The following is a 25,274-nucleotide window of genomic DNA, read 5'->3' on the forward strand; positions in this document are numbered from 1 at the left end:
ATGCATTCCTCATTTCAAACTGTCAATTTTCAGTGACGTACCTGAAGGAAGGAAAACACATCGCACTAATCAATAATCAATCCGCAGCCCGCTTTCAGACCAGTAAAAACTGATAAGGGTTTTTTTCTTTACGTGAATGAGACCCAGAGACGTTCATGTTTATTGATGATAAGCTTTGTGAAGTGTTTTGAGTACTTTAAGCATGCCTCAAATTGGCCTCTTTGAGCAATTCTTTCCTTCACACAGATGGTGGATTATCAACAGTTTAGAAAATGCCTTTCCGCAATAAGTCCTGGTGACATTTATTGCTTGTTCTTTTAATCTGAGACAAGCTGCTCATATAAAGAGTGCAATTAAAAAAAAAAAAAGCCCTGCTCCTTCTAACACCTCTTTGATAACGGAGTTAATCTACTCAGGAGGGACTGAGATTGGTGACACAGGCTGGTCCGTGTTGGGTTTCCCCTGCTGTTTGTGGATGTGGATCTGTGTGTTTGTGTGTTTTTTTTTTATTTAGGTCCTGGAGCGAATAGCCATTCAAAACCACTTCACCTCTCCCCATTCAGAGTGAGACAGTCCACTTCTGCCAAATGGAATGTAAGCACCAGCCATGCTTCTCTCCGCCAATGCTTTTTAGCACTCTGATCTCACCACTTGTGGGCTGTCTGCCCACTCATCAAATTATAGGTTCCAAATAGGGCAGGCTTCCCACGTACGTCACATAATGCCTGACACATTGAACAAAGCTCAAGAAGCAATCATTCCATTTACTTCACTTAGACAAATGTCACTGAAAATTGATTGGCCTTGCTAATGAGGAAAGCTGGATCAATGGAATAATTACAATGGGGAAGCAATGTTCGACAATAGCACAAACCGTGTTTGTTGGGGATTCGTGGGGAGGACGCTCCGTTTATAGCACCAGCTCATAACGAAACAGTCACTACTTTCACTCCGACTTATATTTGCACTAAAGCCCTACACTCATCTGCTCTACATTTACTCTTTATTTAGACATACTTTGCTTTAAAGTGTTGCAACTGTGATGATAGCCTGACAACAACTTGTGCTGTGAGAAAGTACATTTCTATGCTGGTTTGGAATCGGTGGTGGCGGACTGATGCCTGGTGGTTTCTCTGCCACTGTTCAACATCTCCTAAGGTGTGTAATCACCTCACTGAAAACATGTACATGTCAAAGCCACCAACTGAGTTTAAGACTACGGATATTTGAGTCAACAAGGATGGCTTTTAGCTCCCATTTGATTTTGGGATTAGGACTAACTAGAGTCAAAATACTTTTACAGTGGAGATGTACTTAAGTCAAGTACACTTTTTTAGTAAGTGTTCAGTCACTGTAGTACTCTGTTGAAACTAAAGCAAGTTATTAAGTCACAGAAGACTAAATGTATCTCTTGATAATACTGGTGATTATTCTAATGCTACTCTAGATGGTATCAGTTTGAAAAGTCACTTGATATAAATATTTAGAAATCCAGACAGGTGAAGAAATATTCTTCGACACTCATGTTGGTAATTTGTTTAGGGAGTTTAGACCTGAAAGGGTTTTCTTCACTGAATCCAGAAAATGACTCATGTCCATCTGTGTTAAAATTGTTAAATGTTCCCAGAGTGAATTTGGTAAAACTTCCTTCTTCAGTTTGGGTGTCTTTTTTGTATTCATATTTGAAATCAACTTAGAAATAACGGGCTTTCCAGGTTCTTGAAAGGTAGCAACATATAACTGTTTTACTCCGTCCTTTACTGTTAAAATGTATTGTTTCACATGTTTTAATGTTTATTTCTACATATGCTTTCTGAGTTTTTCCTTCCATCTTGATCAGGACCACTAGAAAAATAGAAACTTTATTTCAAAATGGTCTTTCCTGGCTAAAAAATGGCTCTAGTACCAGAGATATATAGCAGAAGCAAAACAGGAAGAACGGAAGTTAAATGAACTTTTACATCAACAAGCTTGGAGTGCTGAAGGCAACACAGTGAGGATATCCAGACACATTTATACCTGATTTTAAAATTTACAGAGATTCAGACTGCAGAAAATGTGTTAAGTATAAAGATGACAGAGAGCAGAACTCCTTAATAAAATTTGATGTTATCCTGGATGACTCTGCATCCCCAGTTATAGAAACTCTGCTTATAAATTGTGTTTTATGTATTTTACCTTTGTCACCCAAGTTACATAACTAGGTATTTATAGCAATTTCTCACATATATTTTTGACATTTTGTTTTAAATTTGAGTCTTCATTCCTAAACAACTGACAAATACAAGCTAAATGTTTACATCTCCATGAACTGCACATCATAAACTAACTGTTGCACATCATGTACAGCAGTCAGGGACATGAACATGGGAGGGACACACATTATGCTCCCTTGCATTTATGTTACTGACTGCAAATCATTTTATCTTAAAAAAAGTTTACTTTATGAAAGATGCCACCTGTCATAAACAGCATGGTGATGTCATCAGCACAGCTGAACACTCGTTAGGTGTCCAGTTGAGAAAAAAGACAATATCTAACATCTTTGTCTTCCGTGTTAGCATTGATCACCTCTAAGAAAAAACGTGAAAGCTATCATTTTGCATCAAAGTGACCTTCCATACAAGAAAACGGCTGCTAACAATATTCTGCAGGACAGAACTGTTTTCCAAATGATCAAGAACTGTAAAGTGACAGTTTCAATTGTAGTCAAAAAGGCTTTAGAGTTTTTGTAAGACTTCCCAAAGGCCTGTGCTCTGTCTACATTGAAGATTGTGCTACCAAACGCTGTTGCCCCATCGGCAGCTGGTGGGTGAGATGAAGTGAGGAGAAGACTTTTGGGAAAACAGCTCCGCAACAAAAAGGGATGGTTAAGAAACCACTCCTCCTTCTACCCAGATAAGCATCAGACAAAGACTGAAACTCTTCAGGAGCTTTAAGGATGTGCAGCAGAAAACAGGAGGACAAACAGTTTCCTCTGATTAATCTCTAATGCAATTGTTTAGGACATCTGAAAAATCATTTGTAGGAGGGGAAATAAAGGGAGAGCATATGTCCTGTGCCATGCCTACAGTGAAGCAACCTGGTATGATCCATGTGTGGGGTAACTTTTCATCTGAGGTGCTGGGCTTACTGCCAGTTCTGTCAAAGAACACCAGCTTGAATAAAGAGAGGGATCAAGAACATCCTTTAAGAGCAACTTTATTCATTAATCCAGATACAGTTTGTTCTTTATCTCAAAGATCAGAATACAGAAAGTAACCGCGGAGAACCTGTGTCCAGCTTTTTAAAAAGCAGGTGAATAAGCAGAAACCATTAACTTCAAGCCCTAATAGAACATGACTGTTCATCCATCAGACAAAGTCTGGACAAAAAGTCATTTAGCTTGTCTTGCAAAATTTTGTTATCCTGCTCCTAAATTTTAAAGAAACTGAAGATGCAACAGTTTTTGTGATCAACATGGATAAACAAGGGAGTGTTATCAACTTGTGGAGGTGTACTGGATCTCTGTCAGATGCTTCAGCAGCAGAGCTCTCAAAGCCCAAAAGCTTAAAGCACAGTTAAACGTCTCTGCTTGACTTTGCATTTTTCCCCCAAACAACTTTTTTAGTTGTTTCTATGCATTTGGGTTGTGTTAGATTCCTAATTTTCCTAAAAAATATCTTAAAAGTTTAGATAAAATACTATTTTTCTCACAATTCAACAGGGAAATATACTCGATTGCTTGAATCACAAAATAAATGAGGTGAAGTTTTAACTAAACGTTTGAGACTTTGCTTCAAATTTTGACCTTGCCTCACAACTTCATTCAAATCCAGAGCTTCACAATATTAGAAAGTCGTCCTTTGATGGCAGCATGTTGTGGAATTGAGTCATCTTAACTTGTGACTACAGATATTTTTTTAAAAATGCCCCGGTTGCAAAGCTACAAAAACAAACTCAGATTGACGATCCAGTTAGATCCATGATGCATCTTTGAAATTCCAGTTCTCACAAACAATCCTTCGACGTGAAAACCAATTCCTAAAATAGTGAACAGCGAGCTGACGCATTTTGCCATTTTGTCTGACAAATCCCACGTATCAGGCGGGTATCTGTAGGTGGTGACACGAACTAAAGTAACCATTACACAGTGACACAGAACGCTGCACAGCGAAAGTTTTTCCTCCATGTGTCACATCAGGAAATGTTTTCTGACTTTATATCACATTTGAACAAATAATAAAGAGCGAGGAGCTGGCAGCAAGCGTGCTGCTGTATTGTTTGCACGTGTGGGAGGCTCAGGTAAGAAGCTGGCACGCTTGCCGCATTCGGGGTGGGGGAGAAGCTGGGACAAGAGTAGAACTCTGACACGAACACGCAGGCAGGCACACATTTTCCAGAGCCATATATTTTCATCAGTGGTTATCTGATCCGTTATGCAGCGTGAGACCGGGCAAAGTGTGCCCACAGCTGCATTAGTATCACCGATCATATCGCCATGTGCCTCAGACCATCCCACTATTAATATTCACACAATCTATCCGGAACAATGGGCCTTTCTTGGACTCTTTTATTTTTTTTTCCACTGGTCACTAATTGGATGTAATTACTCATCTACAAAACAAATGAGCGTGCTGAAGTTGCCTTGGAGACTGGATCAGGGGGCCCAGCAGTGCGAATCGTTTGCGGGGTTTCATTTATACTGATAATTATCTCCCTTGCACCCACTCCATCCCCCCCCACCCTCCCTCCCTGCCCTCAGTGACCAAAACTGGCTGTGAAGCAATGGAGGGGGGAGTGTCCTGCAGTCATCTGTTACTGACATCATCAGGGTGGCACTCTGTAAGTGGATAAATGCCCTGCTCTTGTTCCCACTTTGCCAGGTGACTGCCTTTAAGGAGGAATCACAAACCTTGAAAGTACTTCTTCTCTTGTTCTCCCTACTTAGAAAATAAAATTTATCACATTTATGATAATGCAGAGCCTCTTGAGGCTTCAGGGTGGGAAAATCTATAATGTGTACTTTCCTTAGAAGCCAGGAAACTAAATGATTAACGTGGGTTTTTTTCCATCTTAATGTTAACAAAATACTTAAATGAAGATCAATAAAATGACTCTTTTGAACATGCAGTGCCTTGAAAATTTGTCATACCTGCTGAAGTTTTTGACATTTTATCACAAAACAAATTCAAACTTTAATCTGTTTAACATTTTATGTAATAGACCACTAAAGGTGGGTGATGTGCAACATTTTCCCAATCGATATTTGTCACTCCGACAAATTACAATGGGCAATGTACAGCTGTGGAAAAAGTTAAGAGACCACTACACCAAACCCCGTTGAAAACGTCCTGGTTATTTTCATTGATTTCTGAACTCTTTCTGACTAATGTTCCTGTTGAAACATTAGTATTACTGTTTCTAAATTAATAGCTACTCGTTTTCTTTGCATTCTTTGCATCTTCTACAAATACAAAATTTTTGTTTGGAATTTCGGAGGCATGTCAGCAGTTCATACAATAAAAGAACAATGTAAAAGTAAAATCAAAGAAACTTCATTTCCAGTGGTCTTCCAGTGCTGTACGTGTGCAGGCGATGTTTGTATTTTATTTTGGGACAGACAATGTAAAAACTGTATGAACCAATTTGACAATTTATGGAACAGAAGTCCACAAATGTAGAAATTTGTTGTCAAAAAAATACAAAGTCACCTATTTGGGACTACTTTGGCTTCAAGGAAGATGACAACGGTAAGCCACAGGATGTACCGAAAGCAGTTTTGCACTTGTGCAGTTTCAGCTAAGAACTCAAACACTAGAAATTTGCACAACGTATTCACTGACTGGCTGATTACGCTCCGCGAACGCCAGTTGCTGCAGCTCCATCATGAAGCTCTGAAAAAGCCTTTCACCTGCAGAAACACGGCTAAATATAAAAAGGAGAGCCCCGGATGGAGACAGTGCGGCTTGGCTGTAACTATTTTGGAGATGAAAATGCATGAAAAAAAATTTCCATCGATGTCACAAATAGCAGGAAATGCATAAGTTTGCTGGAGACTAATTTTATTTGAGTTTTTTGATTCACTCGCTGCTTGTTTTTTATGTTTGAATCTGTAGAGCAAGTACTCCACAGTAGCAAGCATTATTACACTGGAGGAAAAAGACAGTCTGTTTTCCTCTATTCTACCATTGCAGTTACTGTTTTAAAGAAATAGTAAGTGACCATAGGATGCCGCCTTTCTGTTCTGTGTTGGAGAAAATAATTTGCCGCTGCACATGGAGGCACTCTGGAGAAACTAAAAGCTTTTCTTGCAGCTGGAAGGAGTTTGTGTGCGCCATTAGTTGTTATTTCTTCTTTTGACTTCAATCAAGCATGTCTATTTTCATAATTAAGAGAGTAACACAGAGGACAAAGGGGTGGGGCGACCCAATTGTTGCAGGGCTCACTTGCTGTCCAATCACCCAAACTTATAGATCATCACCAAACGGCACATAATTATGATAAAATTAGAAAATAGAAGCCTTTAGTTTTTATCTATCACGTAAAATTCCAGTAAAAAATAATAAGAAAAAGTTTAAGTGGTGTGAATACTTTCGCAGGGCCCGTTCTATAAATAACTAGCACAGTTATTTGCTCAGTCGACAAATACTGGGACCTGGGGAACGCAACAATCTATCACCAAAAGTTATTTTCATGCCATCAAGCAGGAATCGTTCATGCAGTCATTCCTCCGTCTCCCTCGCGGCAGCAGTGAGATTCCTCAGCGGGCCTTAAACCACATCGCTCTACAGAAGATGTCAATAAAGCTGACACGCGGCTCCTTAAATTAGCTTTGAATTTTAGAGCCACCATAATTAGCTCTTCCATTTTCACCAACGTCATTTTAAAAATAGTGTGAAAGAAACTAACAGCTCTTTTGCCGTCTGGCCTTGCTTTCACTTTCCATTTGAAATAATCTTTTCTGTATGAATGGCTGAGTAATTAACAGCACTAGACACTCTTTTCAGAGAGCACAGACATTTCATAAATAATACATATTTAATGTCTTTTCATTTTGTGTTTAGAGAGGCTTGGCTAATGAATTTTAACAGATGATTTCTTCTTGGATTAACTCACCCATACTCAGTCCTCTGTTTTCTTTACTTTAAATTTTATGCCTGCTTTTCCATTTTCTTTGTGTTTCTTTCAAGTGTGCAATGAAGTAAAAAAAAAAAAAGTACCTGCTGATCCATATTTACCTTTCACCACTGTTGGGAAACGATTCTGAAGAGTTACAGGAAGGGAAGAGGAAAAGTGAACACTGAAAAAAAAACAATTTAGCAGCGAAATGAATCAGCTGACATTGGTTTCTCTGCAGGGGAAAGCACTAAATGATTCTGAATGTAGATTTTCACCTGAGAGGCATCTGGTTTACTTGGGACTGAGAAAGGGCACTCAGTTATCGACAGTCGACACAGATTATTCCATCGCGAGCAGGTTTAGAGTTGACAGCGTTGGCCTTTTGGCTGACTCTTTTTTTTTTTTTCTTTTTTCAAGCATATCCGGTCAGGCTTAAGCGCTCAGGAGAAATCTGAGTCACGGGAAGTGAAGTCTGACAGCGAAACCGCTGACATGTAATGACCATCTACATAAATTAAACAGCCAGTGATACTAATCCATGCACTGTTTGTTAACAAATGGTAGAAAATGTCATTTGAATGACTTCTCAAATTTGTAATTTGCTTTAGGATGCACAGTTTGAGTCAAAAGTGTCTTAAATGTGTTATTTGCTTGTAAATGTTTTAAAGTTTTAGCATATTTTTTTTCCCTGCCAAAATTATTATTAAATAACTTTTAGTATTTATTAATGCATGACTGGGTGCAAAATTTTGAAATTATTTGCATTTTTAAAATTTTTTGTTATTAAGTTTGGTAAAACGTCCCTCAGCAGCTTGGAGAGAAAGTGCGTCTATCAACAAACTCTTTGATCAATCTTAACAGAAGTTTTCCAGGAGTTCCTTTAAAGTGGTTGGTTTTTCTGGGAAAGGTCAGGATGTGAAACCCAGTCCATGAATTTTCAGTAGAGATGAAGTTACATTCAGTCCAGCTTCTTCATGTCAGTCTGCTTTTATCTATTCCACTGATGTGAGTTTGAGATTATTATCCTGTGGGCAAGTTTCAACCATCTAGAGTGGAGGCTGAAACATGTGGAGGCTGTGCAAAGATGGTGCACAGCCTCCAGGCCAGTGGCAGAGAGACTGGGCCCTTAGCATGATACTTGCACCACCATGCTTGAGATTTGACAGAGTTCTTAGGATTCACATTCATTTTGGGTCAGAGTTAAATGATTCATAATCCCAACCACACAATAGGACTGGTTTTATCATCAGTAAAGTAGGCTAGCATTACCTGATGAAATGGGCCAGATCAGAGATCACAAATACAAATTAGAACTCCTTTCAGAAAGAACAAAAATGGGAAAATGTTAAAATATGTCGCCCAAATCTTCTCTGAATCAACATTTCTCTTCAGCATGCTATGACTCACATATGTGATGGAATCTACTGTAGGTATATATTGAGCCTAAAAGTTTATTTCTGAACTTTTGTTGATCAATGAAAATCAGCAAACAAGTGTTTTTTTTTTCTCTTTTCAAATCTCAGACATTTTCTGCTATGCTATCAATCAAGCATGAAAAAAAGGAGTTGAAATGGATCATAAAAAATCTTTAAATTATTATGACTTCATCCCTTTCTGGGTGCCATAAATTAGCATCAATTGTATTCTGGTCTCAATAGTCAGATAAATGGGTTTTCCTCCTTTCTAATGCTACTAATTCATATCAAACCTAAATTTATGTTAATTTTTGGCATAATTCAAACAGAGAATGACACTGCTTTACATTATTGGATATAAATTCAGGTGATAAGGGGTAAACCCCCATGATGGATGTGTGTTACAGTATTTCCAAACTACTTTAAATGGAATATAAAGCCCCGCTGATGAAAGGGATCTATTTTTATTCAACGCATGTACTATTAGGGCTGCAGAAGATTACTTCCTCTAAGTTTTCTTTGGAGAGTGTGTTTTGTGTGCGGCCCCTGGAGGGCAAAGCGCTGACGTCCCTGAAGGCCTGTGCCTGTAACCTCAGAGCATCTGCTCCCCACAGCTGTGAGAGAGCCACCGCTCTGCGGTGTGGAGTGCAAAGGGACGCTTTGCCCTCCCTGTTGTGTCAACCGTTTCCCTAGGCCTTGAGACAAAAACGTGAGCAGGCAGGACGGACTTGGCATGTCTGCTCATGATACTTCACACCAAATACGGGGAGAGAGCTCCTGGCCTCGGAGCTGAGCTCTACAGATTAGCATCTGGGACAAACGACAAATGGACCCGAGCTCACTATGAGGCAGGCTGATTAAGTTCTCCGCACACAGCCACTCCTCCTCTCCTCTTGGGCATGGCCGTACATCACAGAACTTGTTGGGAGGGAATTGATATTAATCTTAATTTAAAAATGTCTGTCACATAAGTTTTCTTCTTTCTGTCAGTGGAGGGAAAAAAAGCGTGTGGAAGATGAGTAGAGAGAAGGACAAAGATACGCAGCAGCTATCTAATCATCATTAGAATGGGTTTCTAATGGTGTGAAGATTCTCTCACTCACATGTTTTTTTTGTTATTTTTTTTAACCTTACAATTCCTCCACTGCTAACTCGGAATCGGAACAAGGAAATCAGCAGAGTGCAGCTGGATTTGTTTTGAATACGCTAAAGGTAAACTCTGGATCTGTGAAGACAACTGACACAACTCTGAAGTTCTCTGAAGTGTCAGTATTCATCTGCATCTCACTTTTTATCTGAAAGTTTGCAAATAGACTCACTTTATAAAGAGAGAGCTTCAGAATATGAAACCATCTTTTCATCAGATAGTTAATGTCAGTCGGCTCCAAGAGTTGGATGCTGTTGCCGAGTGGTTTAGATGATTTCTCACCACATATTGTAGTCATCACATAGCTGTTGACTATTATTTAATACTGATTTATGTAAATTAGACTTCTTAGCATTGAACCTCAGGCTGGAGTACATAAATTCAGCATGTTGCTACCTGCACTAGAACTTCATCCCAGCCACCATACTTTGCCAATCTGGCCTCCCTGTAGCTCAAACCAGATTCAAAACAGCAACGGCAGATTACAAAGCAGAGTACGGGGTTAGCTCCTCTCTAGCTCCAGGCAATGATAAACTCTGTGCTGTAGCCAGATCTCTGTGATCTCCCTCCTGCCTAAAGCTACAGACTCTGAAACAAGTCTACAAAAAGTGCTTCGGGACCGGTCCTTGCTGTGCAACGGGCTACACGATGGAGATCAGGGCAGCAAAACGCCTCTTTAAACCAAGACTAAGGCCTCACTGTTGCAATAGTTACACAAACGCCTTAAGTTTGGGTTTTATAAAACAAAACATCTTTCTCATCAACACATTTTTAATGTATTAGCTCAAGCACTTATTTTTGTGTCTTAAGCTGTTATTTCCCCTGTATCAGTTTTCCATTTGGTTACCTTATAGCACCAAACTTTAATATATTTTATTAGTATTTTATAAGAAAGGGGACCATAAAAATGTTGCAGAATTGTGAAATGAAAGAAAAATAACATATGGGCTTCTAAATATTTCACAAATGAAAGTCTGAAAAGTGTGGGATGTATCTGACTCCAGCCACCCGGAGTCAATATTATGTAGAAATACAGTTAGCTGTGAATCTCTTGAGGTGCATTTCAACCAGTATTTCTTCATCCTGTTTTATCAGCTGCCTGTTTGTTGTTTATACAGCCTATACAACCCAGTTGAGTTTGATAGTATGAGAAGGAACAGTTTGGGTTTCTTCTGAAGTTCAGGTTTTCATTGCTGCACCTCTTAAACACACTAGATTTGTAGCTATTCTGTTTTCACTTTTTTGCCTACTTCACACCTGTTGATTTTTAAAATCTGTCTCCACAGCAGCTTCACTCTTCCTGCTGAAGAAATACATCCACACAGGATGATGCTGCCACCAATGTGGGGATAGTCAGTTTAAAGCCATGTGAGGGTAAGTTTTATATCATTTTGAAAATATGCAACAATTTTGGCCTCAACTGACCAGAACACTTCGGATTTTAATCATTTAAAAATCACGTATTACGTTACTTCCATTTCCTGATTCTGCACCACTTTGTGTTGGTTCACTACACTAAATCCCAGGCTAACGGGGTGTTATTACTTTTGGCAAGGGACTGCACAAGTATGCAAGAGGCACATAAGGTGTTGATAGAAGGCACAAATTAATCAAAGACAGAAGTGAGCAATAGGATCTAATAGAAAATGCAGCAAGAGCCACATCTTTTAGTGGCTGTTGGTGTTTTACACCACTGCGGCAGTGTTCAGGGGTGTGTTTTCTGCAAGAAGCAGGACACAGAGAGACATCCAAAGTACACCTTGTCATCAGCCGCGGTCTGTCACAGACAAGGGAAGTGAGCAGCTGTCATTTTTGTCTGTTGAACACTGGAAGTGGAGCAAGTGCCCTCTCCCAGCGATGGAAAATGTGTCCCACATGCCAACGCCAATCTGTGCGAATCGGCGACAATGTGCAGACAAGCACCACTGCACACAAAAACGCTGCACAAAAAGGGTCATTGTCATATATTTGCATACACCCAAGAAAAATCCTTATGGGTGAGGATGTCTTTTCCCGGCCTTCTTGTGACTTAACAGCTGACACCGCTCAGACTCTGCTTCTATCAAACTGGCTCAACGTAGACAAACATATGTATATATACAACCTGTGGTGCTCTGTGGGAACTGTAGGTGGAGTCAAAGCACAAAGAATCCCCACTTTTAAAAAGGACCCTATTTTTCCACCAACAACAGAAAAAAACCCTCGTTTGGACAAAAAATTTAGAAAATTTAGCAAAAGAAAAAAAAAAAAGACTAAGAGAATTGCCATTCCTCAGCCAACACGGGGCCGACCACTGCAAATAAAACCGTAAGATGGGACGGAGATGCAGCCGCATTTCCCCAGATAGACAAACGTAGGACGGTCAAGCCTGAGCAATCTGTATCCTCCTGTTGGCTTGTGTCTGTTAGAGTGCTGAGAGCTTCACGCATGACTCCTTCAGCCTCATCACAAAGGATACAACGCAGCGTAATAAATCAATATCGGCCAAAAAGTTAAAAACAGAAGTTGTATATTGATTTTCTTAAATCTGTCATTCTGATGCAGCTATTTTCATACCCAATTGTTGCTGTTTTTAAAGACAGTTTTGTTTCGTTCTGAGAAAAGGATGGACCTTCTTGATATTCCCTCGACCGCTTAAGCGCTCTAAAAAAAAGGCCCATGATGTCACTGTTTTCCCCTCTAGTGCACCACCTCTCAGCCTCTGTTCATAATCATTTACTTGTCTTCCTTCCATTTGCAGCTGTCAGAATTAAACTGTACATAATGGCTGCCATCAAGCCTCCTGGTTCGCGGCTGCTGCTAACCCCAAATCAACATTCCTGCTTCTTAGTAATGCTCGCTGCGATTGTCAGGCCAAATTGTTTGTTTTGAAAATGCTAAATCAAACCACCCGACGCAAAAGAAATAGCACCTGATTGGCCTCTGACATTCCCTTTGTTGATTTAAATTAAATTCGAAGTGGGACAAGAGCGGGAATTTGCAGACGTGTAGTTTTCATACGCTGCTGCTGCAGTTCTCCGTGTTTCAGGGAGTTCATTTCACATCACACGATGTTAACAGAGGTCATCTGCTGACTTATTTTTGAGCTGCAGCACAAACCAGTAAGTTCCTAATGGTATGGCTGATTAGTGAAGACACCCCCCTTTCTAAAGGCAGCAGGCTGTGTGTTCAGTCAGGGGAAGCTGTTATTGACAGCTACTGAATGATCTACAGTTGTAAGGGTGGGAAAAGCAGGATGTCTAAATGAAGTGGACACGCTGATCAATGCTGTTTAAGACGGAAAGAAACCAGCATCCTGTTTTTGGTACCAAATGTCGCTGCAGATATCTGTCTCTGAAGGCAGCAAGGTTTACTGGAGTAAATATAAATGCACTTAATCTCCGTTTAAACAGCTGTGCTTACTTCTAAGGCACTAAGATAGCAGTAAAACCTTGTCAGTAATTATAGCGCCTTGCATCCTTGCAACCACAAACATCATTTTTTTTTCATCTTTTTATCTTGATATGATGCATTAGATCAACATTAAGTAACATCAGGGAGAAAGTTGATGAAGAGTTGAAGGTTTATAAAACAAACTCCAATGCTCAACATGAACATGGACTCAACACCACGGTGTCAGTAACATCCTGTGGGGAAGGGCTTCTTCAGGATAAAGCTCGCCATTGCTAAAGTGAAAGTGGACAAAGTTAAATACAGAGCAATCCTGGAAGAAAACCTGTTAGAGGCTGAACAAGAATTGAGAGTGAAGTGGAAGTTCACCTTCTAGCAGGACAACAGTCCTAATAACACAGCGTTTAAATCAACCAATGTGTCACTAAAAGAAAACCCCACATTAGTTGCAGATGTAACTTGTGAAAAGTAGTTCTATAAAATATTGACTCAGTCCAGACTCTTTAGCTCACTTTCTGATTTGCAAAGAAAAACCATGCTTCATTTTTCTTTCACTTCAAAATTATGCACTACTTTGTATTAGTCTATTACAACAAACTCCAACAAGACACATTGACACTAGTGGTTGTATTATGAAAACGTTTGAGTATTCTTGCAAATATCAACTCTAAAATATGGATATATATGATATAAAAATAACAATTACAAAGAAGACAATGGAAAAAAAGTAGAATGACTGACTTGTCTGATGTTGTATTTCCTCAATGCTTTAACCTTTACGGAGATAACCCACCAACACAGTGAAACAATGTGCAACATGATGATAAACTATAACTTGAACTATAGCTATGGTAAATTAAAGGATAAAAAGATGCCAAATGATAAAAAACATATCTATCATATTTACTTGTCATATTTACTTGCAAAGACAGAAGCTATAATACTTTTGTCTCATGGTCAATTTGTAACATTTTTACAATCGAAGTTGTTCAAAGAATAAGTTTAAATCACTTAATATATTTTATTATGGTTATTTTTTCAAGAATTGCCTGTAATTTATTAACCGAGCCAAATTAAAACGACAAAAAATATCTATTACTTATAGAAATCTAATTATCTGGGAACATTTAGTACAAGACTTGCTCTGTTGTGGCTGATTTTTTATTTTTTTTTTGCAAACCCCAAATTAAATTGCAGATTATTTTTTTAAGCAAATTGCATTGTTTTAATGTACATGTCAAGCTATGAATTAGTCTACGCTACAAGTCGTTGCTATTTGTGTTAAGGTTTTAGAGGATTACGTCTATGGGGAGAAGCAGAGCAGGAGAAGTTGAAGAGAGCAGCAGCCACACAGAACATGGACAGAGCGTTTACCTGGCCCTGTGCTCTGTGGGTACGCCAAGTAGCCGCCTCTTCCACGGGCCCCCCTACCTGAGCCACGCGCTGCTGCTACCGCCGCCGCCGCCACCGGTCCGTATGCCGTCGCTGGGAAGCCTGTGGGCACAAACGCACACATACACACGCGCATCACTTCCTGCACGCGGGATGAGCGACGGGACAACATTGATGCCAACGCTGAGCCGTGGGATCAGGCTACAGCCCTCAAGAGCCGGGGGTTCATGTCGGAGCGACGTCTACCAGCAGACACCTGAAGAGCCCAGAGTGACATCCAGAACCCTGGTGTGTGTGTGTGTGTGTGTGTGTGTGTGTGTGTGTGTGTGTGAAAGCAGGAGGTGGTTTTAATGGATCACCTGCTCTAGAGGGGTTCTGGCACTCTTTGGACAGGGTTTCTGCAGGTTTCACCAACTCAAATTTAAGACCTTTAAAGACCACTATGAATGAAATTACATTGCATTTTTTATGTTGTCTAGCAATTCTTCAAATCACACAAGAACGACCTGAGCAAACCAAGAAGTTAAGAGAAGGAAGTTATCCAAACATGCTAAACAATACGTAAACTAAAAGACCTCAATATTTTAATATCTTAATTCAAAGAAATTATTACTTATCAAACAGCTTTTTACATTTCACACTTCATCTTTGTTTGATATCAAAATCTGTTTTTGGAATCAGACGAAAAGTAAAAAAACAACCGATACCTGTTAGGGGAAAATACCTATTTAATGTACTGTATTTCTTTTTCGTTTTATCTTTTCATCTTTTAGATTCAGCTACCTTCCACCCCTAAAAGGGCAAATTTATGCTGTATAGCAGAAAACTGTGAGCAAACTGACTTCAGTACCTGATTACAGTTGTGTAATAATTTGACTCTGAGGCTGTTTATGTCACATTGTTCACAGAAACGACTATAGACACTTCTGAGCTGCACAGACACGGCCATAATAGCCCCACCTCCGGGGACAATTCGTGAATTTTATTCCGAGCACTCCCAATTATGGCGACTCTCAATGGAAGCTGAATAATCCAGGGTAATTCATTCCACGTTTTTTTGCTTTCTATTGGGACTATTCGGTAGAGAGCAAGAAAAAACACGTCCTACAATCAGACTGAGGCATCTGTCGGATGATCCGTCGCTCACATATTTACATCTGCGAGCTTATGTTCCGATTGAACGCCGCTCTCTTTTTCCTCCCCATTTCCAAGGCTTTAACGTGTTTATATTCACGTTTACAAATCAGTCCCAAATTGTCGGTTTAAGACACACTTATGAAATAAGGTTTAATTTCTTGCAAATATAACTCCACTTTCTGAGGGTGTGATAATTTCAACAAATATCAGCCCAATAATCAGAGTGTAATTAAGCCGAAGCAGGATCTGTGAATTGTAATTACATCGTTGGCCCTAATGAACACGACTGCTAGAGGTGGCTGAGAGAGAGGCTAGTCCATGCCCAGGGCTCGCGCTCTTCTCTCAGCACAGGAATGGCATGTCATTAGCGGTGGTGATGAGATTCCTCACTCTGGGCTCAACACCGTCTATGCCTAATCAGCCTCCTAAAATTATCTCCACAGGAGATTTTTTTCCTCACTAGCAAAGAAAAAAAAAAGATCTCCAAATTCCCACAGTTGGAGTTTTTTTTGTTTTTTTTACATAGTTTTTTTGTCTCAGTTAAATGTGGAGATTTCTTCTCCATGCCAGGACGCATTTCTGGGGGTTTAGGCTTTTCTCTGAATGCTTCCAGACACCTTTGAGGATACATTTTTTCGATTGCTGTGGAGGTGAAAGGAGCACCAGCAGGTGACCTATTTTCTGAGCCTGCTTTGTTCCGCCGCCTCTCGAAGAGGAGAGGCTTGCAAAAAAGAAAATATAGAAAGACCAATGAGATGATGAGGGGGTGAGAGGGCATGGTCAGATGAGCCGCAGCCAGAGAGAAAAACACGTAGCTTTTCATCAGCCAGCTGAGAAGGAGGTAATTCACAACTCGGCGGACACGACGTGTCGGCGAGCGAGCGTGTTGGGTGAGAGGCGCTGTTGTGCTGCGACCGGCGGGCAGGTGAAGAAGAAAAAGACACCGCGCTTTCCCTGCCGACTGTCTGACAGCTCGGGAGCGAATATGAAACTGGCGACAGCAGCAGCGGCGTGGACGAAAGCCAAGAAGACGGCGACTGAAGTCAGTCGTCTTTGTGCTGCTGCTGCTGCAGCTGAATCCAAAATCCCCGCTCAAACGTTGCCTGTTTTTAACTTTGTCGCTGTACCAATGTTGGCCACGCACCCTCACATCCGAACAACAGCGTCCCACAAGGTTGCTCTGTGGAGCGGCGCACACCGACTCTCCACCCCATCCTCCTTTTTTCCTAAGTGCTGAATCTATCTTCTCCTCACCGCCATTGTCATGACACCCCCAATAGACCCAGTGGCTCGGAAGTTAGTTGCGGGCAAAGTTGTGGTGAGAGATTAACTTTGCAGGATTAGGTGGGTTAATTAATAGATGGCTGCTGCTCATTGTTTTGCGCTCGCGCTGTAAGAAGCCACCCAAGAGAAGCGCTGCAGCATTAAATCAATTTCATGGCCCTTTTATTACTGAGGAGATAAAGCCAATATTTAGCTTTCAATTCTTCACAATTATTGGGCCCCTGCTTTGCCATGAGTGGCTGCGCTTGGCTGGGGACAAGGACACATCTGTTTATGAGCTGCAGAGGCCCGGGGGCCTTGGTGTCCGGACTCCGGGGAACTGTCCTCAGCTCCCTCCCTTTCCCCGTTTCTGACCCTCCCTCCCCCCAGCCTGCAGCACGCAAACTCAGAGCTTCCTCAGGAGTGTACACGGAAAGGAAGAAAGATTAGAGCGCAGAGAAAGACGAGGACGGTCAGGAAATTCCCAGACTGTCCCTTCTGAAGCAAATGAATTACAGTTTGTCCACAAAGACACCAATAAGCTGGTTCTTTCACAGAAGAGCTTTTTCTGTGGCCATATAAACAGTGCCTTGCAATACTATTCAGGATACCTTAGCTTTTTTTTACACTTTATTCTCAACCACAAACCTTGTTCCAAGTGCTTGCTACATTTCTTGCTGCATATTGACAGCAGCACTTTGATCGGATTTCCTGAAATATTCACCAATTTTTATATTCTTTCATAAAAGGCACAATTGTGGATTGCACAGCTGTCAACAGATTTATGCTCCAAAGTTATCCCTAGATCCCATCTTGTTAAATCAGGCAGACGGCTATTGCTTTGGAATTTTAGTTTTTCTTAGACATGAGTTGAACACTGATCTGAGCTATTCAAAGCTAATAATATTGCTTTTAAACCTAGGTCTGCTTTAAATCTCCACAACATTCTCCTTGATCTGTCTGCTCTGTTTCTTTGTCTTCATTATAATTTTTGTTCACCAATGTTCTCTAAAAAAAGGCCTTTCTTTAGTGTGAATAAACTACTGACAGGTAGACTCTATTCTCCAATAAGATGAAGGTAGTTGGCTACACCAGATTTTGTTCAAACATATCAGGAAAAAAGAAGTTGTATACAAACATATGCCACATGGAGAAAATGCTGAATGTCGTGAGTATTTCTCCCTTATCATGTAAAATCCCAGTAAAATCTCTAACAACTTGTGGTTGTAAAGTGACAAAAGGTGAAAAAGTTCAAGACGTATAAATATTTTTTACAAGGCACTGTATCCTTTTTAAGGGTATAATCAATTTCCAGCTGCTTAAAAAACGATTTCCATGTCAAAGTGCATAAGAGTCAATTTTCATGACAGCACATAAAACACACTGGCCCTTTAAGGCTGGAAAGTGGTATTTTTCTAAGGGGCAAACCAGTTCTTTCTCCACCAGCACCTGTATTTTCTGAGTCTCTGTGAACCTGACTGTACTGAAGAAGGAGGAGAGACACAGTAGGGGCAATGTCAGTAATGATCAAACAGCACAGTGCAATTTTTGTCTTTTTTTTTTTTTTTCCTTGTGCCAGACTAGGTCAAAAGCTTTGTTTTCTCCATTACAAAGCTGTCAAAGCACTTTAAGAGCAAAATGATATTCAGCGAAGTAGAGAAAACGTGGTGGTGAGCTGGTCAAATTAATAACAACTGATACGGTAATATTAGAAAGTACGTTCGCAAGCTGGCTTTTTGACAACAAAATTGCCAAATGCCATTTCCTGCACACATAGTTTCGATTATTTTGTTAACTCCTGCAAACAAACCCTCGAACTCAACCACTGCCATTCCCATACAGACGGTCTCCTTCAAATATTCTTGAAGTAAATGGAGTAAGTTCATCTCCATTGTAAACTGGTTGTATTTAATCACAGCAGAAATGAGTCAAACCTTTACTGGCTGTCCTGGCTGTAGTTAGCATTATGTATTATATATATATATATATATATATATATATATATATATATATATATATATATATATATATATATATATATATATATATACATACACACACAGACAGACATATATACACCTGTATGTGTGTTATTTTGACCATTTTAATTTTCTGCAAATAAATACAAAATGTTTGTTTGGATCTTTGGAGACATATTTTCAGTACTTCATAAAATAAAAGAACAATGTTCCTTTCACTCACACACAACACCTATAAAAAGTAAAATCAAAGAGACTGATCTCTATTATATCCAGAGATCTATATGTCTCTCTCTCTCTCTCTCTCTCTCTCTCTCTCTCTCTCTCTCTCTCTCTCTCTCTCTCTCTCTCTCTCTCTCTCTCTCATCTCTCTCTCTCTCTCTCTCTCTCTCTCTCTCTCTCTCTCTCTATATATATATATATATATATATATATATATATATATATATATATATATATATACTTATTTGCAAATCCTTTCTGGCATATTGCCATTTTAGCCACAAACTCACTCTCTCATTCTATTACTGAGAAAACGTCAAGTTGAAAAGTTGTTGCATTATGCATCAATAAGGTCCTATTTATGTCCTACTAGTCTGACAACAGCTTGACTGATGTTAATGTAATCTGTACTGTTCTTTGGCCCCAAACTGCCAGCAGCAGCTCCCCTGTCAGTGACAAAGGAGCTCCATCAGTCACAGAGCACTCCCCTCATTTCTGCTATAAGGAGACTGTCAACTGTCTAATGCACAGGACAAGCCCAGGGACAGGAGACATGTCTACAGAGGCCATATAGATCAAAATGCTCAAAGATGGCTGTGAATTTCTAACACGAAGAGGAAAAAAAGCCATTGAAGTACAATAAATTGCAAACTATCCTATTGTTTCCTATGATTCAATTTTAGCTACGAGACATAATTTAAAAAAAGCCTATAAGTTAAAAAAAAGCTTATAGTAGAGACAGCCCTCAAACAGGCTCAGTGTGTTTGGTTTTGGACTGGTCTTAAAAACCGTTGACGTGCTGGAAAGCCAGCGTTTTGAGCAAAGCTGCTTAATGCAGCAGGCTGTTTTTAGAAAAGAGGCTGGTGAACAAGCCTTTGAGCCTGAGGCTACAGTCGATCACAGGGGCAAGACAGAAGGAGTGACACAGATGAACAGAGAAGAGCAAGTAGGACGAGAAGAAACAGAAGACGAGAGGGGACAAGTGGGCAAAGATGGAGGATAATGAGACACACTGGCCTGGACACAGGTGCTCAGATCCCTTTTTTTGACAGAATGTCAGAAAACAAGATCACATTAAATTATAAAAGGTGTTTTGAGACGATAAAAAAATGTTATGTTTGAAAATGCTTGTCCATATAATTCTTGATTCTAATAGCACCCTCAATAAATCCTATACAAGTGAATTTACACTTCATTTTTTAATATGATCTGGATATTTTAGTAAGCAATTCATGACTACTTACAGAGATGTTGACAGGTTTGTTGCATATTGTGTCGTTAATTCAAATATCTATCGCCTGATTTATCACAGCAGATTTAAGATGTGAATCTTTTCAAAATGGCTCTTTTTAAATGGTGTTACTTTGTCATTTTTTTAACAGGCTACGTTTAAAAAAAAAAATGTTGAGTTCCTGAATGGAAAAAGAAGTTTTTGTATTTTGAAGAGCTAGCAGTGACTTTGTATGAAGGAGAGCCTGACAGCAAGACGTAAAGAAACTGCATGACTTAAATTGGGCTACAGCCTAAAAATTGGATTTATTTTGACACAATTAAATCATTTCTAAACTAAATGCGGTCAAAGAAGATTTTTTTATTTTTATAAAGCATATCCATATTCTGTGTTAGATTTGAATTACTGGACTGCAGCTAAATTATTGATGGGTTTTGCTACATATTGTGCCAACTGTTTATATAACAGATCAGTGACACTGGGAACAATTCTCCCTCTGCACAATGTTTACCTCACGCTTTTTAAAGTTACTAAACCCAGACACAGAAAGAAGTGACAGATTTTAATGCTAAATTTGAGAGTGAATATATGTCAAACATGAGGCGAATGGCTTTTTTTTTTTTTCACTATTATTTTTCTGGGCACTGTATGACACTAAGCAGGACAAGCCAGCGGAAATAAGTCTGTTGATAAGTCACAGCCGAGGCAGTGAAGCACACTGCCGTCTCCTCACAGGATGAGGGAGGCAGACTGTCAGAGACGGGAAACTGACTCCACTTCACTTTTTCTTTTTCTTCACCAATAACCCCTGTTAAATATAGAGAAACACGAGGGGACAAATGAAGAAAAACAAAAGGACAGAAAATATTTATCAAAGTTACAAAGGACTGAGTCGGCTTGTAAGACATCTTTTCATCTCCAGACTGACAACTGCCCCATTGTTGTCGTCTCTCTGTGCCACTTTGTTGTTGTTGAAAGCTTCTCTGGGTTGTTATCAAAGGCATAAATCAGAGCCGGAGAGAGCCAGGTGGCTTTCGTGTGAACTGCTGCACACATGGCCGTGTCTCACCTCTCCTCTGATCAACCGAGGCCTACAGTATACCCTGTGATTTCCTCTTACATAAAAAAAGGAGGCTTGGAAAGGAGCCAAACCAAGAGAGAAAGAGCATTTACATGCACGAGCCTAATTCAATTAGAACCAGACTAATGCAATACGCATATTATTGCGACCGTCGTGTAAACACCTTAACCAGGTTATCTTACTCACATTAAGAAGCCTAATCAGAATAAGCATAACTTGATTAACGGAGCTGGTTGCTTGTCAATCATTCGAATTAATATTTCCGTGTGTCTGTTGGTGTTTGGATTCGATCTGCGAGCCACAGAGGTCACACAAGGAACAGGATGCTGCAACGAAGGCGAGGGATGATGAAGAAACGGGAAACAACCAAACGAGTAAATTAGCAGAAAGATGGAAATGCTCCATGAAGTCAGTGATGCTGTAAGAGTCTGGTCTGTAGTATGTCAGCGAGTCAATCAAAACAAGGTAGATTCATGCAGGAGTAGAGACACCTGCTGACAAAGTACGACAAACTCTGACCTTATACAGGTCAGCTACAGAACCGGTACTGTATTAACAACCTAAATTAAACAGGCCACATATGGCGCCTAGAAAAGGTATTTATACTGATTGAATATTCACATTACAACCACACATTCAGTTTATTTCTATCTAGTTTTGTTTGATAGATCAACACAGTATTTTATGGATACATGTGAAGTGAGAGAAAAAAGCTCCATAAGCTTTTGTATTCAGCAAATTCTTCTCTTTAAATATCTAGACACCAGTTTTTTTCACATTCCCAATTAGATGTGTGGCTGTACTTTGACTAAATCGTTCCTAAACGTGCCCTGGTGACTCTGGCTGCTTGCTTGCAGTTTGTGTTGGTGAATCTCCAGCAAAGGACACATTTTTCTTTTTAGCTTTTTAGCTTAAGCTGGAGCTCTCCCTTTTTAAACCTGTGCTAACCCGTTCTGTGTGTAATGAAACTATTTGGCACAGTAATCCTTTGCTATTAAAGACCTCATGGCTTTTGATTGTGGAGAGAAATAGTCAATCACAGGAGTGGAGTTAGCCTGGAGCACGGCAAAGCCCGGCTTTGTGGCAGCTGATTGCCCTAATATCGCACACCTTTGAACAAAACGACGAGCCCTGGAAAGAGATACATTTGGTGAAGTTTCAACTGGGCAAGTGTACAGAAGAAGCACCCTGGGGAAAAAAAAAATGTTTGTTGTGTCAAATCATACTGTTTTATCCAGCAGAACAAAAGTAGAGATGGATGAGTGAATGCTGTTAAAAAAATAGGAATCCATTAGATAATAAAGAAATATTTTGGTGCTCGTGTGTCTTTTAAAACCTCTACCTGGTAATTCCTCTGCTTTCCATCATAAACAGGTCAGAGGTTACGCTTGTTAATATGCAGACCAGGCTTGGATTTATTTAGTAGAACATTGTCCATTCTCACTTTAATGTTGATTTGATGGTAGAAATGGACATTTATCTTCATTATGGTAAGAATTTTGATTTAAAGTGACAAATATGAATTCGAATTAGTGTCTGAAGACCCCAAAAACTGACTGTATTGTCATTTTCTTGCAACTACAGAACCAATAAATACCAATATGTTGGAGAAAATGATTAAAAGCAGTCAGTGTGGGCAGTTTAGTGGTAAGAATTACACTTTTGTTGTCCTGAAGACTTTGAAAATTGGTCTAGTTTCAAAGACCAGTATTTGTGTCTAAGGGGCTTTTTTATTGTCACTTTTGATACTATAAAACCAAATAACACAAATTATTGTGATGAAATCTTAAATTGAGCTTGGCCACCTTGTACTTAGCACCTAATGCAACCAAAATATTTTACGAGATAAAGCACAGATGTTGTTTCTTAGGCTCTGATGATGTGCTATGTTCGAGAAAAGCTTTTCGTCTTTTGCTTTAGCCCTCCGTGGCAAGCGTGTCGCTTCTTTGTAGCTTGAGTGTGTGGCGGCATAGCATCAAAGAGGACAAACTAGGCTCTTTATTGAAGTGCAGGAACACTTTTGACCTCCTCTTTGTACTTCTTCCCATGCACTTGAGTATAAAAGAAAACTGTTCCTGCGCTGGGGAACTGATACAAACACACAGGCCCCAATATTGCCGTCAGCCACTTAAAGTGGAGAGAAACAATAAGAGGCAAGAAACAGCAAGAAAACGCCTGAACTGACAGCAAAAACAAAGCAAATTTACAGCCATCTGGTTGTTGAAACTGTGGCAGGAGCCTCAACACCAACGCAGCGTGATTGTGACTTAAACAGAAAGAGACAGATAGTGAGGGGGACACAGATGTCTGACCTTGCAGTGGTGCTTATGTAATGGTCTGCTTCAGTGCATTTGACTGCAGTGCTGCCTTCCAACCTGAGCTCAGTGAAAGTAACACATCTCTGCAGTCCAATCTCCCCTGACATCGGCTCCCGATGCTCAGACAGAATGAAACGGTCCTGTGAGCTCCAAGTGAATCAGTTGTTATGCCCCTGCCCAGGTGGTCCCCGTGGAGCCAATCATACTAATTAAACTAGACTACCTAAGCCTCCTCTCATTAGAGTCCAAGTAAACAGCCTTAATGTTTTATGCATTTTAATATCTATCTGCTGGTTGTGGGGGTGGGAGAGGACGAGACAGATGACGGGGGTAATTTCAGGTCTCTTCAAATGAAAGGGGGAACATAAAGTGTCATTTTAACTTTCAAGCTACCTCTGAGCTGGTTAAACAGTTGAACCTTTTCACATTTGATCAGTCTACAGCTGCAAACTTCAGTGAGTAGTCAAAAAGTTTCATTTTGAGCTCGTCTGACCAGAGTATAACTCTCCATCACACCCAGCACAGAACAGGCAGTAATAATCGAGATGGATTCTGGTTACTAATTGCGTGATTTCTGAAGGGAAATGGTGATACTGGATTTTATTTCAGGGTATCAGAATAAACTAGACTTAACATGAAAGCATGCTAAGTGAATAACATTCAAGACGCGGGGAGTTTTCTAAAACACACAGGATAAAGGAAACATTCAATGTTAGTAAGACTCAGAGGAGACAGAGCAGTAAACAGCTTTGCAGATGTGATGTCAAACCAAGAACTAAGACATTTCCTTCTATTTCGGCCAGCTCCTACATTACACAATCTAGCACTGCTCCACATACCAGGGGGCAGGCAGAGTAAAAATGTGGCCCGGAACAAAACTAGCGCCGCAACACTGGCTTCCATTTGATCACTGGAGCTGCAAACAATCTTTCCACATCGAGCGGAGGGATGCAGAGGGCTTTAAACCATGATTATGAGTAGATGTGTATGAATCCATATGTCAGTCCGCTGGGAAAAGAGTGGAGCCGAGCAACTGGAGGGCTATTAGCACAGTCAGCAGGAGGGGAGGATGGAGGGACAGAGAGAATGGAAGGGGCAGCTGTGTGGAGTCCCAGCAAGCGACCGGCTCGCCAAGCTCGAAGCTCTCAAACAGTGGGTGGCATCAAAACAACAGACAGCAGACAGAGAGCGCTGTCTCACAGACACACATGTTGTCCTCTGCTGCTGCTGCTTTCCAACGGTGTCCAAAGGTGGCAGCCGCGGATGTAGCAGGGCGGCTCGGGTTTCATTTCTGGACCAGCAGTGCAGCAGCGGAGGCATAATGAGCTTTAGTGTTGCCACTCTGCCTCTTACAGCAGCTCATCTTCCCCGCCACAGGAGCCAGGACTGTGGGTCTCCATGGCCACAGAGCGTCTGCCTCGGCGTGTGAGGATGTATCTGCCGTCCCAGGGTGAGTTAAGACCTGGGTAAATGAGGTGAGGTTCCTCTTTCACCTCAGCGCTGCCGGTGTAAGACAGCAAAAGGAGTTTTTTTTGGTTTTTTTTCTAAAGACGGCCACCGACAGAGGTGATGCACGTGGATGTGCATGTGACCTGGGA

The 25,274-nt window shown here is 40.4% G+C and overlaps 1 protein-coding gene across 13 annotated transcripts in view; it reads right to left on the bottom strand.

Moving 5' to 3' along the window:
- The window catches only part of msi2b (musashi RNA-binding protein 2b), a 277,823-nt gene that overhangs the window by 15,818 nt on the left and 236,731 nt on the right, over positions 1-25,274 (bottom strand). For 8 of the 13 annotated variants that reach the window (XM_055043787.1, XM_055043779.1, XM_055043784.1 and 5 more), the window contains one exon: positions 14,428-14,547. The exons of 1 other annotated variant lie outside the window; for it this stretch is intronic. In XM_055043787.1, coding sequence (XP_054899762.1) covers positions 14,428-14,547 — 120 coding nt within the window. The remainder of the gene's footprint in view (positions 1-14,427; positions 14,548-25,274) is intronic. 4 more of the 13 variants (XM_055043790.1, XM_055043785.1, XM_055043791.1 and 1 more) reach the window with 1 other exon arrangement.

This window comes from Poeciliopsis prolifica, unplaced genomic scaffold, assembly GCF_027474105.1.
Source record: "Poeciliopsis prolifica strain line A6 unplaced genomic scaffold, Auburn_PproV2 SCAFFOLD019, whole genome shotgun sequence".
In the NCBI taxonomy this organism is placed as follows: domain Eukaryota; kingdom Metazoa; phylum Chordata; class Actinopteri; order Cyprinodontiformes; family Poeciliidae; genus Poeciliopsis; species Poeciliopsis prolifica.